This window comes from Leopardus geoffroyi, chromosome E2 (genome assembly GCF_018350155.1).
Source record: "Leopardus geoffroyi isolate Oge1 chromosome E2, O.geoffroyi_Oge1_pat1.0, whole genome shotgun sequence".
Lineage (NCBI taxonomy): Eukaryota > Metazoa > Chordata > Mammalia > Carnivora > Felidae > Leopardus > Leopardus geoffroyi.
The window spans coordinates 6061632-6080710 of NC_059335.1; the positions used below are offsets into that span (position 1 = coordinate 6061632).

Consider the following 19079-nt stretch of genomic DNA (forward strand, 5'->3'; position numbering starts at 1 on the left):
TGTGTATCTAAAGTGAGCCTTGGGGCACGTGGGTAGGTCAGTCAGTTAAGCGCCTGACTGGATTTCAGCTCAGGTCATGATTTCACATTTCGTATGTTCAAGCCCCGCACGGGCTCCGTACTATCAGTGTGAAGCCTGCTTGAGATTCTCTCCCTCTCCCTCTCCCTTTCTGCCCCTCCCCCATGCACACTCTCTCAAAATAAATAAAAACTTAAAAAAAATAAAGTAAGCCTTTTTTAGACAGAGAGTGGAATCATTTTTAAACATTAATTCCTTTGTCTTTTATTGGAGAGTTTAATTTATGTACATTTCAATTTACTACTGGTAAGAATTACTTTTGACATCTGCTGTATGTCTGATATTTTGTTTCATAATTCCTCCCTTCTTTGGGTGTCTGTGCCTCTGTGTGCATGCCATTTTGATTGCCTCTGTATTTATTTTTCCATTTTCAAGTTATTTTCTGAGTGGTTATCCTGGGGATTGCAGTTTACACATTAAACTAATAATATTTGAATTTCAGTTGATACTAACTTAGCTTTAATAGCATGCAAACAACTGTTGTTATACAGTCACCTTTTATGTTCTTATTGTCAAAAGTTATTCCTTTGTAAAAGATATGAACAGATGTTTTATACACTCAAGAACAGATTTTTATTATTGTTTTGCACATTTGTCTTTTAAGACACATAGGAAAAAACTGAGTTAGAAAACAAAAATATAGGGGCGCCTGGGTGGTGCAGTCGGTTAAGCGTCCGACTTCAGCCAGGTCACGATCTCGCGGTCCGTGAGTTCGAGCCCCGCGTCAGGCTCTGGGCTGATGGCTCGGAGCCTGGAGCCTGTTTCCGATTCTGTGTCTCCCTCTCTCTCTGCCCCTCCCCCGTTCATGCTCTGTCTCTCTCTGTCCCAAAAATAAATAAAAACGTTGAAAAAAAAAATTAAAAAAAAAAAAACAAAAATATAATAATACTGGCTTTTATATTCACTTATGTAGTTTTACTAGTGTTCTTTATTTGTTCCTATGGCTTTGATGTACCGCTAGTTTCCATCCTTTTCAGCCTGAAGAACTCCATTTGGTATTTCATGTAGGCTAAGTCTGTAAGTGTGAACTCCCTCAGCTTTTGTTCATCTAGGAGTCTCTTAATTTTACTATCAATTTTGAAGTATAGGTGCCTCGTAAGGAATTCCTGACAGGGTTTTTTTTTTTTTTTTTAATATTTCAAGCTTTTAATACCACAGGAGACTGCTTCCTGGCCTCCACAGTTTCTGAGGAGAAATAGGCTGTTAAACTTATTGAGAAGCCCTGTACATGAAAAGTTGTTTCTGTCTTGCTACGTTCCGCATTCACTCCTTTGTCTTATAAAAGTTGACTGATTATGTGCTTGCCAGGGATCTCCATGCATCTGTCATAGCTGAAGTTCATTGAGTTTTTGGATGTGTAGGTTGTTTTTGATAAATTTGGCAAGTTTTCAGCTCTTATTTCTTCAAATATTCTTTCTCCCCTTTCTTCTTTTATCCTTTCCTTCTAGGACTCCTATTACGTGTATATCAGTATTCTTCATAGTGTCCCAGAGGTTTCTTTGTCTCTGTTCATTTTTCTTTTTTTCCCTTTTATTCTGCTTTTGTCCCCTTTCTTCTGCTCACACTTGATAATTTCAGTTAACCGATGTTTAGGTTCACTGATTCTTTCTTATTGCCCACCTGCTGATGAACTCTCTAGTGAATTTTGAGTTTTGGTGTCTATACTTGCCTAACTCCAGAATTTCTATTCCATCCCTTTACTATAATTTCTGTCTCCTTAGTGACATTTTTTATGTGTTGAAACACTGTTCTCCTACTTCTTAGTTCTCTTCCATGTTTTCCTTTAGCTGAAGATTTTCAAGACAGTTGATTTAAAATCTTTATTTAGTGAGCACATGGGTGGCTCGGTCGGTTAAGCGTCCAACTTCGGGTTGGGTCATGATCTTGCAGTTCGTGGGTTCGAGCCCAGGTCGAGCTCTGTGCCGATGGTTCAGAGCCTGGAGCCTGCTTTGGATTGTGTGTCCCTCTCTCGCTCTGCCCCTCTCCTCTCATGCTCTGTCTCTCTCTCTCAGAAATAAATATAAAAAAAAAATTTTAAATCTTTATTAAGTGGAATGTCTCTGCCTCCTCAGAAAGACCATCATTAACGTGCTTAAGATGTACAATCATAAGATATCCTTAGATATCTGTAGTGAAGTCAGCCTTCTCAGAAGCAGCCACGATGACATTCTTTGAAACAGGAAGAAATTGTAAAGGACCCATGTTTCTTCATTTAGAGAATGCTCCAATGAGGATCTAAAAAAGCAGTTATCTCTACGTTTACTAACATGAGAACAACTTCGAGACATATGGTATGTAAATATTTCAATCTGCAGAGTGAAATATGATGATAAAACACTTACTGAAGAATATATTCTAAAATCACATTACAATATGTAAATGCATTTTTAGAAGATTTGCACTAAAGAGAACATAGCTTCTGGGTGAAGACAATCTGTGATGGTGGGAGATGTGACAGGGAAGGGGATATTTTACTTCTTAGTTTCTAAAATGCATCCCTGTGTGAATCTGAACCACAAAAATATACACTAGGGGGGGTTTAATACAAAAGAAAAATAATAACATTTAAGAATAATTCGTAAAATGAAAATTGAGCACCAGCCTTTCTGATGACAGAAAGTTCTGCTCCTATGTCTGGTTAAACTAGAAACATTTTTATCTAAAAGATGCACAGTGTAAGAGTTCCTAAAAGAACACCATGGTCTTTATGAGATGAATGCACTATAAATAATTCAAGAACATGTAGTGTTAGAGAAGTAGGTTGATTCTATACTTTAAAACCAATGTTAATAAAACAAAACACTCACTCTATTCTTTATTCCTACTTTGAACTTCCCATCCTATTCCAAAGTATTAATATTGTGGAGTCAGAAGCACAAGGACTCCCTCATTTAACATCAAAAGGCATCTGTAAAATCAGACAAAGCAAATTTCCTCCATCAGTCTTATTTTCCAGGGTTCCTCAGGTACTTGTGCACATTAATACGTTACTTACATATGTAATCTCTTTAATCCTCATTTATTTATATGAGCTGAAAGGGCATCCAGAAGGGGTCTCTGAAGAATCCTTACTGCCTAACCTCAGGGACACCACAATGCCCACACCCCATCTCCAGTCCTTGCCTACGTAGAAAATCCTTCACAGGATGACTATCGAAAAGCAGCCTCTTCCCAAGTTCCATGTCACTGGGTCAGAGTGAGCTGGACTCTGTATGGAGATGAGAGGAGACTGGGAGAAGCCCTGGGTGTGAGTAAACAATTTAGGCAGGACATCTCGGAGACAGAGAAGATTAACAAGTCCAAAATATGACATTTTAAGAAGAAGAACAATTAATGAAAAATATGACTTTTACCTGGAGAAGAGCCATTCCTCCTTTCTCTCTCTCTTCTTCTAGCCTTCTTTCTCAGGTAAGGTTATACTGTGTGACCAAAGGAATGTTGTTTAATGTTTAGAATCGACATAACCCCTTCCTCTGCCACAATATACATACGGGGAGAAACTTACTATGGGAAAAAGTCCTTTGCTGCCCACTGCAACAGGAGGGATGCAGGGACAATAAAGTCTAAAAGGGAGCCAACAAGTGCATTTTTTCACCCACTTTTCCAGAAAGCCCTCCACTCCTGCTGAAACATACACACTCTATGCAACTGCATTGTCCGCTGTGTCCTTGCACTCAGCAAAAGGGAACTGGCTCTTTCAAGTCCTTGGCTCCTCCCTAGGCAGCCAGCATGCAATGAATGGTTGATGCAGGCCACAGAAGCCCGTCCATGCCATCAATTTGGAACAACTCTTAAGGGGCACCCGAGCTCCAGAACTCCCTGGTAACTATACTGAGAGTTTACATCTTTGTCCTGATACTGATGGGAAGCCGTAAGTGGGTTTAATGTCAAAAGATGACACAATCAAGTTTTGAAAATTTAGTTATGATACAGAGAGATGGCGGAGCTGGCAGAGGCATATCCCTGTCTCTAAGACTATACAACTGCATCTTTCTTACTGGTTTTCATTATTTTTGGAACTGGGTCACATTTTAAACTCCAACTGCATACCCTCTCCCAGAAAACTGCCAAAGACAAACACACACCCAACTCTGAAAATCCTTTCAGGGATCTTATTACCTCAGGTTCAGAATTCTTGGTCTATCGACTCATGTTACAGGTGAGTGCACTGGGGCTCAGAGGGGGAGTTACTTTACCAAGTTACCCTGAAGAAGTCTGAGTAGAATGAACAGAACTGGGTGGAAGTAAATTCTGAAATGGTGGCCTGGACAGGTTTAATGAGAAAGGGTTTTCCAGATTACCTTTCATATTCCTGAACAAGAGAAGCTTCTCTTTCATGGGTTTAATCAAACCCATTTAATTCCTCTTTTCCAGAAAAACTATATGAAATTACAAATAGTTATAGATAGTGGAAAACACAAACAAGGTCACCTGGGGAGATGAGCTCTGGGCAATCTCTGCACCATAAACGGATGGGTTCTGCTGGAACAAAGTTCCACATCAATCCAGACCATTCTTCAACATCTGTACAGAAAAGACAAAGGGAACTTAAGGGGAACATCTACTTAGTTGCAGACTTCAGCTCAGAACTCAGTAATGTAAAAGATCACTTAAGGGAAGAAGAGAACTGTTGAATATTAAATTAACTGCCTGAACTAGGTTTTGAGTGTTAAAAGATTACCGACATCTTTTATGGATATGTAACGAAATACCATGAAGTTATTTACCAGACATTAAAGAATAATTCCAACTTGTGAAAGAGTAGACAGCATGTAAAACTCATAATCTGAACAATAAAAATTAAGAGGGAAAATAATTTGGAAATTAAAAAGCTATCCAATGGATTATGATGTTAAAGATAAAGAGGATACATCAAATTTAGAAAAGAATGCGACGAGCCATAAAAAAAAGAAGAGAGAAATAGTACTGTTAATAATGGCCATTGTAAAAAGCACCGTGTGGTTACAGAAAGTCTTCCCCCATTAAGTGACTGAGCTAAGCCTCTGCCCTCTAGATGAGTAAGGGTTCCAAATGGAATTATCTTCTAATGCAATACTTAGAAAGTGCAGATGCCTCCAACTCCTGGTTTCACACCTCTCATTCTCTTCTGCATAACTGAAACAATTCCCAAGTTTTAATTAACGAGGTCACAGGGCCACAAATCAGCACTTCACAACTTAATATCCCATACCCAATCAATTCAGTACTCACCAGGGTTTGGGTCCTGTGCTTTGTCCCAGACCACTCACTACGTGTTTTGTTCTCCGTGTAAGTCTCTCTGTGTCCTTATTTCTCTTCAGTCCTTTTGTCCATTTCTGTTTCCCTCCCTCGCTATTCCTCCTCCAACAGTCTGACACCACTCTATTACGGCCTCTGTTTCAATCCCCGCCGTTCTTTCTCCCCACACTTTCCGATGACCCTCTAACTCCGCAGATTTCTGCGTCTTTCCCCGCCATCTCTGCCCTCCCTGCGGCGGGGCGAAGGGCCTGCATCCACCTCCTTAGTGACGACTGTGCTCGACGCGGTTGGGGGTGGGGGGTGGCGACCGGGGGGAGACTCGGGAGTCAGAGAAAGGTTCTGAGCAGGAAAACGACCGGCAAGGCGACTGGGGTCTGTAAGGGCCAAAGCAGAAAGGCTGGGCCCGAACCTGCCTCACAGAGATTTTAACCGGAAACGAATGCTGACGCCCGTGACCCGCACCGACTGACTGGGCTCGGAACGTCTTATGGCCACGCCGCGAGAGGCGACAGGGACGAACTCCCAGCGAGAACGACGAGTGGTTTCAAAGATTTTACCTTACCAGGTGCCCCCCGAAACCTGGGTGGGGAGGCGGGGACCGAGGAGCCGCTCCAGGGCAAGAACCAGAAAAATGGAGACTCACTCATCCGAGCGCAACCGTTGCTCCGGGAAGTCGGCTTCCGGGTCTGCAGGAAAGCGCGCATGCGCATGGGTCTCGTCGGTCAGCCGGGGCGCTCTCAGGGCGGAGCCGGGGCGGTTGCGGAAGCGGCGGGTGTGGGCGGGACCCCGGCGCGTTAGGTCTCCAGCCTTGCACCACACGGGGACCTGCCGTTTGGTCTTCTGTTTGTCCTTCCTGCCCCGCGGTTTCGGGTTCTGCTTTTGGATTCCTTCCAGTCCCGCTGGTGTCGTTTGGAGCCAGGCTGGGCACAAGGTTAGGGAAGGGTGGGCCGCTTCTGTTGGGAGTGGTGGTATTTGACAAGTTGATCGCGGTGCCCATGGAAACATTTTTAGCCCATGGAGCGGTGGAGATTGGCCTCCAGCGGGAGAGGCGAAGCAGCGATGCTACCTGGGGCCGGGGGTCCTCGTGGGGCGACCGAGACCCGGACAGTGACAGCTCCTTGTTTAATGAAGTTAAAGCCGGGTGGTCAGTATCGGTGATGGACGCTAGAATGCGACATGCAAAACTCTTCTGTGGGGAATGTGCAGTTTGGTACTAGTTGTAATTTTCACTGAACTGTCACTTCTCCCCATTGGCCCTTCTGCTCTCCTGGGGGTTCCAGGCCAGGCTCTGGGCTGTGGGGGGTGAGGGTTGGCACATTGCTTTAAAGAAGCAAATGTTTCTGCCTCTATGGGTTATCAATTTTTCTCTCTTTATTTGATATTGGAATCCACACCTTCGAGGTGAATTATAAATCCAAACGCCTTTGAGACCTACCAGATGGCGCCTGTATTTTGTTTAACCTTTAATTACAAAATATCATTGCAATTTTAGTTTAAAATTTTTTTCACTTCTTTTGGAAGACTAGTTTTTACTTGAAAATTAGATTTTTAAATATGTATTTATTTTGTGGGAGAGTACAGGGGCAAGTGCAAGCAAGGGAGGGGCAGAGAGCTAGATCTAGAAACCCAAGCAGGCTCTGAGCAGAGCCCTCTGCCCCCCACTCTGGGCTGGATCTCACAAATCCTGAGGTCATGACCTGAACCAAAACCAAGAGTCTGAGGCTTAATTAACCAACTGAGCCAGCCAGGTGCCTAGAAAATTAGATTATTTTAACTGATCGCTTCGTTTTCTGTTTCTGAATGCTACGTGTGAAGTGCAGTTAACGTAGCTTCTAAAATGTGTACTTTTTCAGAGATACTTAACTTTTCCTAGTACTGATGAAATACTGGTTTTGAAATATTTCCAGAGACATGTGGTAAGGGTGTCTGTTCTTTACGTGAATAATACAAGCAAATAGTAAAGCTAGTTTTTCACATCTTCAGTAGCATCATATACACTCTTAATAATTTTTAATACGAAATATGCAAGTTAATAGCTCCTCTTCTGTTTCCTGTGGAAATTCTGAAGGTGGTGCTGGCTGCATTTGCTTTTCACACCCTGTCTGTTATGTGACTGCCCCCTCCAGTGCTTAAATCTCTGCAAGGAGTGAATGAACAAATGACTACACATTGTTTAACAGTTTACAATAATTTATAGGTATCTTGTCATTTTAGAGGGCTGTGTATTCTTTCTGCAGCATGCAGAGATGACCCGGGACACAATGAGGTCAGGACTCCAGAGAACAAAAGGGCTGATTGTTAAAACAAAACAAAACAAAAAACAAACATGGAGTGATTAGATCAGAGGGGTTCATGACCCACCAACTGGGATTTTCAGAGAGCCAAATAAAAAGGTTGAAGAGAGTGCTCGCTTCGGCAGCACATATACTAAAAAGGTTGAAGAGAGAGCATAAAACGATACAAAGGTGCTTATCAAGACAAGGATGCCTTGGGTAGCCCTCACTTCTGGGGAAATTCTGGAGATGTTGTCCTGTGAATGTGCTGGACCCACTGCTTGTATCTTAAGAGCTTGAAAACTATGGAGTTGCTGGCCCAGATCGTGAATCCCAAATGTCTGACAGTAGAGAACGTTAAAAGTAGGGCAAGTGCTGATTGTGTGATCTTCTTATTCAGCACCCCCAGTCATATTTCTATATAATGTTTTCACTGTTCATTGTCAGTCACAAGAAGAAAGTGGTATTTGCCAGCACAGTTAGGATCCAGCCGCTGATTGTTAGGCACACAGAGCTTTTATTTTAAGTTCTATCATCTTGGAGTTCCTGGGGCCATCCTGGTCTCCTGGAAGGCACTCAAGAAGCAGGTGGTGCCAGTGGATACACCAGTGGCCACTCTGAACACACAAAACAAGTTGCATCAACACTCAACAAAGATATTTTTCAAGCCAAAAGTGTTGCTGAGCAACGTCTTTAATGATGATGAGCCAGAGGTTGGCTACAGTCAGGTGCTTGAGAAGCAGGTCTTAGGAAGGTATTTAATCATTTTTAATTATTTTTTACTGTATAGACTTCTCTTTTGTTTGACCTTTATCCCGCTGTAGGATGTGAAGAATAAGAACACTTATTGTCATTTTGGTAGGAATCCCCATTTACCAAATGCCAAGCATTAATAATGTTATACCTACTGTAGTTTTTGCTGGGTATTAACTTTTCTTATGCACTTTGGCATACTTCTGAATTTTTAACTTCACTGATCTAATAGTCTGTTCATAAATAAACATCTCATAAGGATAACCATACTCATTTTGGGTTTTTAAAAGAGTTTTTGTGTGTATTGTTTTTTTGTTCAATATTCTATAAGATTTTTGCAGTAACATTGTTAGTTCAAAAACTGGCTGATGGTATGTACGTCAGGATCCAATTAAATTTACAAGTTACTTTAAGAAGAATTGACCTTTTTATAATATTGAGTTTTTCTACCCAGGAACATGATGTAAATTTACTTTCATTTATTTCTACTTTCATGTATTTCAGGAATGTTTTATTTTTTCGCCATATAGGCTTTACATATTTTGTTAGATTCATTCCTAGTTAGTATATTTCATTTTTTAAAGTTACTTGTTTTTTTATTTAGAGTGCAAGAGAAAGAGAGAGGGTAGGAAGAGGGAAGGGGGGGTGGGATTCCAAGCAGTCTCCATGTTCAGCATGGAGGTGGATGTATCACTCCCTGGGCTGAAACCAGGAGTTGGCCACTCAACTGACTGAGACACCCACGTGCTCGTATTTCATTTAGGATACACTATTTTTTGTTTTCTTTTGTTATTTATTTATTTATTTGTTTATTTTTATTTTTTTCATTTACATCTAAGTTAGCATATAGTGCAACAGTGATTTCAGGAATAGATTCCTTTATGCCCCTTACCCATTCAGCCCATCCCCCCTCCCACAACCCCTCCAGTAACCCTCTGTTTCTTCTCCATATTTAAGAGTCTCTTATGTTTTGTCCCCGTTTTATATTATTTTTGCTTCACTTCCCTGTGTTCATCTGTTCTGTGTCCTAAAGTCCTTATATGAGTGAAGTCATGATATTTGTCTTTCTGACTAATTTCACTTAGCATAATACCATCTAGTTCCATCCACGAAGTTGCAAATGGCAAGATTTCATTCTTTTTGATTGCCAGTAATACTCCATTGTGTGTGTGTGTGTGTGTGTGTGTGTGTGTGTGTGTGTGTGTGTATGGCACATCTTCTTTATCCATTCATCTATCAATGGACATTTGGGCTCTTTCCATACTTTGACTATTGTTGATAGTGCTGCTATAAACATTGGGGTGCATGTGCCCCTTCGAAACAGCATACCTGTATCCCTTGGATAAATACCTAGTAGTGCAATTGCTGGGTCGTAGGGTAGTTCTATTTTTAGTTTTTTGAGGAACCTCCATACTATTTTCCAGAGTGGCTGCACCAGCTTGCATTCCCACCAGCAGTGCACAAGAGATCCTCTTTCGCCACATCCTCGCCAGCATCCATTGTTGCCTGAGTTGTTAATGTTAGCCATTCTGACAGGTGTGAAGTGGTACCTCATTGTGGTTTTGATTTATATTTCCCTGATGGTGAGTTATGTTGAGCATTTTTTCATGTATCAGTTGGCCATCTGGATGTCTTCTTTGGAAAAGTGTCTATTCATGTCTTTATTTCTTCACTGGATTATTTGTTTTTTGGGTGTTGAATTTGATAAGTTCTTTATAAATTTTGGATATTAACCCTTTATCTGATATGTCATTTGCAAATATCTTCTCCCATTCCATCAGTTGCCTTTTAGTTTTGCTGATTGTTTCCTTCTCTGTGCAGAAGGTTGTTATTTTGGTGAGGTCCCAGTAGTTCATTTTTGCTTTTGTTTCCCTTGCCTCCAGAGACGTGTTGAGTAAGAAGTTGCTGTGGCCAAGATCAAAGAGGTTTTTGCCTGCTCTCTCATCAAGGATTTTGATAGCTCCCTGTCTTACATTGAGGTCTTTCATCCATTTTGAGTTTATTTTTGTGTACAGTATAGGAAAGTGGTCCAGGTTAATTCTTCTGCATGTTGCTATCCAGTTTTCCCAGCACCATTTGCTGAAGAGACTGTCTTTATTCCATTGGATATTCTTTCCTGTTTTGTCAAAGATTAGTTGGCCATATGTTTGTGGGTCTATTTCTGTGTTCTCTATTCTGTTCCATTGATCTGAGTGTCTGTTTTTATGCCAGTACCATACTGTCTTGATGATTACAGCTTTGTAATACAGCTTGAAGTCTGTAGGTTACACTGTTTTTTAAAAAATGTTTATTATTTTTGAGAGAGAGAGCACAAGTCCGAGAGGGGCAGATGGAGAGAGGGAGACACAGAATCTGAAGCAGGCTCCAGGTTCTGAGCTGTCAGCACAGAGCCCGACTCATGGCTCAAACCAAGGAAATGAGATCGTGACCTGAGCCCAAGTCGGACACTGAACTCACTGAGCTACCCAGGCACCCCTATTTTATGTTATACCCTTGTAATTGCTGGCCCTGCTACTATAACTTGTAAATGATTGTTTGTTGTGCATCAGCTATTGTACAAAAATATTCTATTCTATGTATAGGGGTGCCTGTGGGGCTCAGTTGGTGGAATGTGCAACTCTTGAACTTGGGATCATGAGTTTGAGCCCCATGTTGGGTGTAGAGATTACTTAAAAACAAAATCTTTAAAACAAATAGTCTATGTGCAAAAAGGCTATTGTTTTTCTATATCAGTACTATAGCCTATTAGCTTACTGAATTATTTTTCAAAGTGGATTTTTCTAGGAGTTCCTTTGTGTTTCCAGAGGCATACTTGTATCATTTGCAAACATAGTTCTACATCCTTCTTTCTCATTCCTATGCCATTTTAAATTGCCCTGGCTAAACCTCCAACAAAATGACAAATGGATACAACCGGTGACCATTGTACTTTTTTAGTATGGTTTTCTGGCCTTAGTGGATATATCTAGCACTTCCCAATGAGCAAGACGAAGACTTTGTTTTGTCAAGTTGGGAAAGATCCTAAAGAATTTCCTAATTTCAAGTGTTTTGATTTAACATTCTTACATGATGAATTCCTCCAAATAATGTTTTTGTAACTATGAGTAAGATTTCTTGATTTCTCTTCATAAATCTGATACAGTATATTAATGAGTTTCCTAATAGTGAATCATCCTTGAATTTTAGGCACAAATTCTTTGCTGATCGTATTTTTATATGATTTTTCAGGGGTTTTGGCTATATTTATTTTACATGGTACCATCTGTCAGAAGAGGTAACATCTTTCTGTGGTATTCTGTTTGGTACAAACTTTAGGATGTTTCAGTATCAGAATTTTATGTGACGTATAAAGATAATTTGGAAATTTTACTTCCTCTCTGATGCTCTTGAGTAAGTAGCATTAGCTTATCTGCTATATAAAAGAGTGGAAGAATCTGGCTGCTAATGTGATCCGGGCGCTTTCATTTATGAGGGACTCTGATAAATGTCTTCCTCTTCTCTATGGATATTGGTGTGTTTGTACTCCTTATCTTACTGAAGTCAATTTTGATAAAATGTATTTTCTTAGGAAATGTCCATTTTATATAGGCTTTCTAGTTAATTTGTTTTGAGTTGGGGAAGCAGGACAAATATTTAATTTCATTTCTTGGCATCATGTTCTTTATTTGCATTTATCGAAAATTTTGAATGTATTGCACTTATTGAAAATTTTAAAAATAGAAAATCCTTCTTGGGTCATTTGGAGAATTCTTTCTTTCTGCCCATAAGTTAAATGGTGGTGGTAGTTGGGTCTGAGGATTAACAAAGAATTAGACTGGGGTAAGACAAATTCTCAGGGAAGCACAGAATCCAGTGAGGCACATGTGCTTCTCCACTGGTCTCTCATGGCTCAGACCTCAGCATTTTCTCCTTCCATGGGACACCCTGTCTGCTTCCAAGAATAACGGAAAAGGAAGAGTCGCTCTCATACACTCCAACTGTCTCTTTGGATACGCTCACTAGAAACTTCTAATAGATCCTGATAATTAAAGAATTTTTCAGAACCATTCTCAGCTCCCCAAGTGTTGAACCAACATTGTCACTACAGCTGACATGTTGATGGCAATTCTTTGGGGAGGTGAGGTCACAGAATCACTAACCTCTATCTCAGGGTTTGGCTTCCTCCCTCCCACACATGCTTTGCCTGCTACTTTACACCCAGCTCCCAGTTCTTGTGGCAGGAAGGAGTCTATGAGTATCTTCTAGTTTAGTCTCTAAGGTTAGGAGATGCAGTAGGAATCTGGGTAGGCGAGCATGTCTGGGAAAAGAATCTTCCGGCACAGGCTGAGCTTGTGAGAGAGACTGCTCAATCAGTGCATGACTGCTGCTAACGTAATTTAACAAAATCCTCATTGACGGGGTTCTTCGTGTTTGATCCAAGTGTGCTCAGAGTCTGAATTTTAAGATACTTCAAGATTATAATTTCAGGGGCCACCTGGGTGGCTCAGTCATTGAAGCATCCAACTGTTGATCTCAGCTCAGGTCTTGATCTTGGGGTCATAAGTTCAAGCCAGTGCTGGGAATTGACAGCCTACTTAAAAAAAAAAAAAAAAAGATTATACTTTCAGAATTGATCTGCCATACAGTGTGCAAGGGTCACAGAGACATTTTCAGGAGCAATAATGTGATTTCTCTAAAGGCATGTGTGTGTGCTAATGAGTGTGATGGAACTAATTGAAATACAGCAGAAACAGTAGAAACAGTTGTCTGAATGGGAATTGCTGAAATTTATTCTTCTGTAACTTGAGTATGATGCGCTTAATAGAGAGAGTAAATATGTCTCTACTGAAAATCTCTGTGGTCTCTTGATCAGTGAGACAATCTTCTTTCCTAAAATAAGGAAAGGTCCTTTAAGAAAAAGCTAGCATCACTATAGAGGGTTTTATTTTTTTAAAAAAATTTTTTTTTCAACGTTTTATTTATTTTTGGGACAGAGAGAGACAGAGCATGAACGGGGGAGGGGCAGAGAGGGAGGGAGACACAGAATCGGAAACAGGCTCCAGGCTCTGAGCCATCAGCCCAGAGCCCGACGCGGGGCTCGAACTCACGGACCGCGAGATCGTGACCTGGCTGAAGTCGGACGCTTAACCTACTGCGCCACCCAGGCGCCCCTATAGAGGGTTTTAAAGAGCAAAAGATTAAGGACCTTATTTTTGTATATTAATTTAATTTTAATATGATGGATTAATTTAAAAATATAATCTCATCAAGGAAAAAAGCAATATTAAGCTATATTTCTTCTGGTTTAAAATCGTTTCAAGACTATTCCCAACTCACTATTCACTTCTCTTGATTTTCAATTTATTAAATGCCCAAGATTCCAAGTCTTCAAATTCCATTTTGCATGTTTGTATTATACTTTAATTGCATTTTCAAATCAAATATTAGTTCAAGTTTCAGTTTGTTTATTCTAAAATAACAAACATACACTGATTAATATGTATTTAAATAGGATTAATATTTTCTGCCCTAATATGCTTTATCACTATGTGAGTTTTATGTCCCATATATTAGCACACAGTGCAGTTCTGCACAATAATTTCTCTTACGGATATCATTGTACCTTTGGTCCAGGCAGAAAATGAAATGGGTTTTCTCCTGCCATCCTGACATTTGTCTACATTACATAAATCAGATTGGCTCATATAAAATTGTTCAGTGCATCTATAATTTATTAAGACCTTTGAAACTTTGTTCCTTAGTTATATTGGTCAAAAAGAACACTTTAAAAAAGTGGGAAATGATCAAACCAGGTTTATTAAGGAAAATAAATTTAAAATATGAGAAGGTGTCTATGTGTATGTGTATACCCATGACGAGTTTCCTGGCATAGTATAGTACAGTAGGAAACATTCATGTCATTGAAACTAGGCTACTCAGGTTCAAGTCCTGATTCTACTTCTATTTAGATGAGTCATTTAACTTCCTGTGGTTAAATTCTCCTCATCCACAGAATGAGAGTAATGTTAGTTCCTAACTCAAAGGGTTGTGAATATTATATAAGTTACAATAGGGAAAGCAGTAATAACAGTGACCCACACATTATATGTGCTATTAAAAGACACACATGTAACTTGGGAAATCTCTTAACGAAAGACAATGTAGTTTAGATATTCATTCTCAGGGAACAGGAGAGATAAGGTGAGATTTTATTTTCCATGAAAGTGTAGCCTGAAATTCATACTTTAATGCAGAACTCTCTGCCTGTGAATTTGAATATTGAGTTCTGGACAATGACAGAATGGTTTCAGTGCATTTGAATATAGCAGTGATCTTCCTATCCCAGATAGTCATTGGAATCCTGATCAATTTCTCACTCTTCTATCATTAGATGTCCCTTTGCTGCAGAGGATGCGAGCCGAGATCCACAAAGTTGGTTCTCAGGCACCTGAGTGTAGCCAACTCCTTGCCCATTTTCTCTAGAGGAATCCCAGAGACCATGGCAGTGCGAGGGCTGAAACATTTCACCATTTGTTATGGATGCTATGTTCTTTTATATGTTCACGGAGTGGCCAGAGGTATGTCCCTTTGTTCCACCTGCCCCTTGAGTGTCTTCCAGGCCATCACGATCAGCCCTGGGAACTCCAGGTGGGCAGAGCTTAAAGCGAAAGCTCCAAAGTACATTGGCCCCTCCAGTATCCTATGCGGGGGTGTTCTGCATGTTGGTAAACATGTTTTTTCCTATTTATATGGCTGGTAAAGGGAACAACAAAACTGTTATCCAAAAAAAGTGATTTGGGATATTGTTGTGCTTCACAGTGTAGAGACAAGATCACAGGCTCATTAGATGCAGCAATGATATTTTCCATACATTTTGTTTTTGGGACACGTGACCCTGCCCAGCAACCCCTTGGTTTTTCTTATTAACTGGCACAGAGGGTCCAATGCATCCATAAGAGCAATCTGTCCCCCACCAAGCCGTCCAGTGAGACCGTGAGACCAGAGCCACCCAAAGCATCCTTGTTTTGGTGACCACCTTTGTATCGTTTTATGCCATTTTGTCCATCATTTGTGTTTACTTGGCTCTCTTGAATAATTCTAGTTGGTGGCTGGTGAATATCACTGTACTAATCACTGCATGTTTTTCAACTATTAGTCCTTTTGTTCTCATGAACCATGACCCCAGCATATTCAGGCTGTGTGTACTGTGTCTGCAGTGGAAGAAATACATAATTCCCTCATCTCATCATGGAAATATAATAGTCATGGATGCCCTGAGACCTCAAATAATGTTAAGAACAAATATGTTCCAGTTTCCATGCAGAGAGAGGGGTGAATGAGACCCACTGACACCAGCCTGATATGAAATAATAAAGATCATGGTACAAGAAATCCTCTATAATTAATATGTGTGTGCTTATATAGTTGTATTTTTATTAATGGTAACAGTGGAGAAGTTAAGATTCCATAAAACAGTCCTGAAATAATGTGAACATACTGGAAATATCTTTGAACTTTCATATTGAGATATTAAATTTTCCCAAGATGTACATGAGAGTGGAATTGTAAATCCTGATTTCTGACGCAAATGGCCTGGGGTGAAGGTGGAGGGAAAACTAGGTTTTACTTATTGTTGGCTTTGGAGGCTATATTGTGAATATTATGCCTCATATCTAAGAGATATTGGGAATGTTTGAAATATGATAACATTTATGGAGCAAGATGAGTGCTTTAATTAAAATATTTTCTGGTCAACGTTTGAAGAGTAAACTGCGGGAGACAAAGAGGAACATAGGAAGAGGTGTCAGCTGAATTTTAGAAAGTGTGCAGGTGGGGCGCCTGGGTGGCGCAGTCGGTTAAGCGTCCGACTTCAGCCAGGTCACGATCTCGCGGTCCGTGAGTTCGAGCCCCGCGTCGGGCTCTGGGCTGATGGCTCAGAGCCTGGAGCCTGTTTCCGATTCTGTGTCTCCCTCTCTCTCTGCCCCTCCCCTGTTCATGCTCTGTCTCTCTCTGTCCCAAAAATAAATAAACGTTGAAAAAAAAAAAATTAAAAAAAAAAAAAAAAAAAAAGAAAGTGTGCAGGTGCAGCCAGTAAACAGACTGCGTATGTGGGAAAAGACTGAATGACTTTTGAGATGTTTACAAGGTAGACTGTTCTGTGTTAAATCTTGATGGCAGTTGGCTGTGTTGGTGAGAAAGAGATTTCAAGATGGACTTCTGCTTTTCCAACTTGAGGTTATGGAGGACCATTTCATCAAGCTTGGTGGCTTGGTGCAGGCGGCGAGTAGCAATTTGAAGGTGGAGTAGATGAACATATTTTGTTTCACAAGGGATAGTATCACTTTTGAAATCACCACCGGGGCAATATAGACACCACTGAAAGGGAAAAAAGATATTAACTAAAACATAGAACTATTTTAGGGCGGCCTGGCTGGCTCAGCCAGTAGAGTATGCGTCTTTTAATCTCCAGATGGTGACTTTGAGCCTGATATTGGGTGTAGAGATTAATTAAAAATAAAAAATTTAAAGAACAAAGATTTCAGGGGCACCTGGGTGGCTCAGTCAGTTGGGCATCTGACTTTGGCTCAGGTCACGACCTCGCAGTTTGTGAGTTTGAGCCCCGCATCTGGCTCTGTGCTGACAGCTCTGTCTCTGTTCCACCCCTGCTCTCTCTCTCTCTCTCTCTCTCTCTCTCTTTCTCTCTAAACTAACGAAACTCTAAAAAAAAATTTTAAAGAAATATTTTAATCTAATTGTTAATAAATCATAAGCACTTGCAAGTTTTTTTTAGATAAATATTTTAGTTTGGAATAACTTTAGATTTTCAGAAAATTTGTAAAGATAACATTGAGAGTTCCAAAATGTCGCTCACCCAGTACCCCAAATGCTACCATCTTAACTTTATCATTGTTCACTTGTCAAAACTAAGGAACCAACATCGGTATGTCACAGTTAACTAAACTTCAGACTTTATTTACATTTCAACTGTTTTAACACGTTCATTTTTCCCCATCAACATCCAATCCAGGATATCACATACATGGAATTGTCCTGTCTCCCCCAGTCTCCTCTGCTCAGTGACATGTTCTCACAGTTTCCTTGTTTTTCATGACACATTTGAGGTATACGGGTCCCTCACATTTTAGAATGCCTCTAAAGTTGAATTTCTCAGAAGTTTTCTTTTTCTTTTCCTTAAGTTTATTTATTTGACAAGGAGGACGGGGGGGGGGGCAGAAAGAGGGAAAGAAAGAATCCCGAGCAGGCTCCACGCGGTCAGCGCAGAGCCTGACCTGGGGCTTGATCCCACTAACTGTGAGATCATGACCTGAGCTGAAATCAAGAGTCAGTCGCTCGACCAGCTGAGCCACCCAGGCTCCCCTGAAGTTGTTCTCCTGGATAGACTGGGTTTATGGATTCTTGAGAAGAATATCACATCTCATCACGGCATACAGTCTGAGAGGTTTCATGCAATTAACACGAGTTACCTTGGATGATGTTAATCGTGATCAGTTAGTTAAGGTCATGTTCACCAGACTCCTCCACTGTAAAATTACCATGCATGCCTTTCCATACTCTATTCTTTGGGAAACTCTAAACACAGCCCACAGTCAAGTGAGGGGGCGGTGGGGGACGATGGTACTTGAGGGTAGGGGTGTGCTGTTGAACTAAGCTCCACATCCTGGAGGGCTAAGAGGCCCGATTTATTATCTGCCATTCTTCTGTGTGGAAGCTGTGTCACTTCTCCTTCATTTGTGTTTATTCAGTTGGTTCCTCCTATCAGCATGAACTCATTTATACTTATTTTATACCTTGTGTTATACTTCAATGGTCTGCAAATTATTTAGTTGCTTAGATTGTTCAAGCTTTGGTCATTGGAAGCTGTGGTATAAAGTACACTCAGGGGGCGCCTGGGTGGCTCCATCAGGGAAGCAGTCAATTTCAGCTCAGGTCATGGTCTCACAGCTTGTGGGTCCAAGCCCCACATTGGGCTCTGTTTTGATAGATCAGAGCCTGGAGACTCCTTCGGATTCTGTGTCTCCCTCTCTCTCTGCCCCTCCCACTCTTGTGTGCGTGCATGCACTCTTTCTCCCAAAAATAAACATGAACACACACACACACACACACTCACCTGGTCTTTGTCTCAGGTTCCTGGCTCAGAGCTTCAGAAACCTTTAAGAATTCCTAAGTGGTAGGAGTGTCCTTATTACACTAAGGAGGCAACTCTGGGCAAAGGTTCCCCACAGAACTTCAAAATGGGGGACTGGACACCTCTGAAAGACCAACTATGTGATTGAATGGAAATGCTCAGCAGCACAACCCCTAGGGAGAGGAAGGAGGCTGACTGGGGATTGAGTTCAGTCATGTGGCCAATGATTTAATCAACCAAGTCTAGGTAGTGAAGCCCTGATTAAACACCTGGAGGAGCTCCTGGGAGCTTCTTTGTGGGGGACAAAAGCTACTGTATGGGCAGTCCTCCCAAACTTTGCCCTGTGGATGCCTTCATGTGGCTCTTTACTGCTATCCTTTACAATAACATGTGAAATGACAAAACTAAAACAATTTAGTAACAAGTTTGCTGTCTTTATTCCAGGGAAGACAACCCTTGATTTGGGGAGGACAGAGCCTCCCATGCAGGGAATGGAGTGCTCTTCCTGATGGATTTGGGGCAAGATTGACTTTTAGAAGAGGCAGTGCAGAAACAGAGCATGTTTGGCTAGGAGGTCGGGGATTTCCTTAGAAGAACAGAACTGCTATTTT

The 19079-nt window shown here is 40.9% G+C and overlaps 1 protein-coding gene across 1 annotated transcript in view; it reads right to left on the bottom strand.

Moving 5' to 3' along the window:
* The window catches only part of LOC123578487, a 53672-nt gene that overhangs the window by 9022 nt on the left and 25571 nt on the right, over positions 1–19079 (bottom strand). The window contains 1 exon segment of the mRNA XM_045441353.1: positions 5975–6480. Within this exon segment, the coding sequence (XP_045297309.1) occupies positions 5975–6480 (506 nt within the window).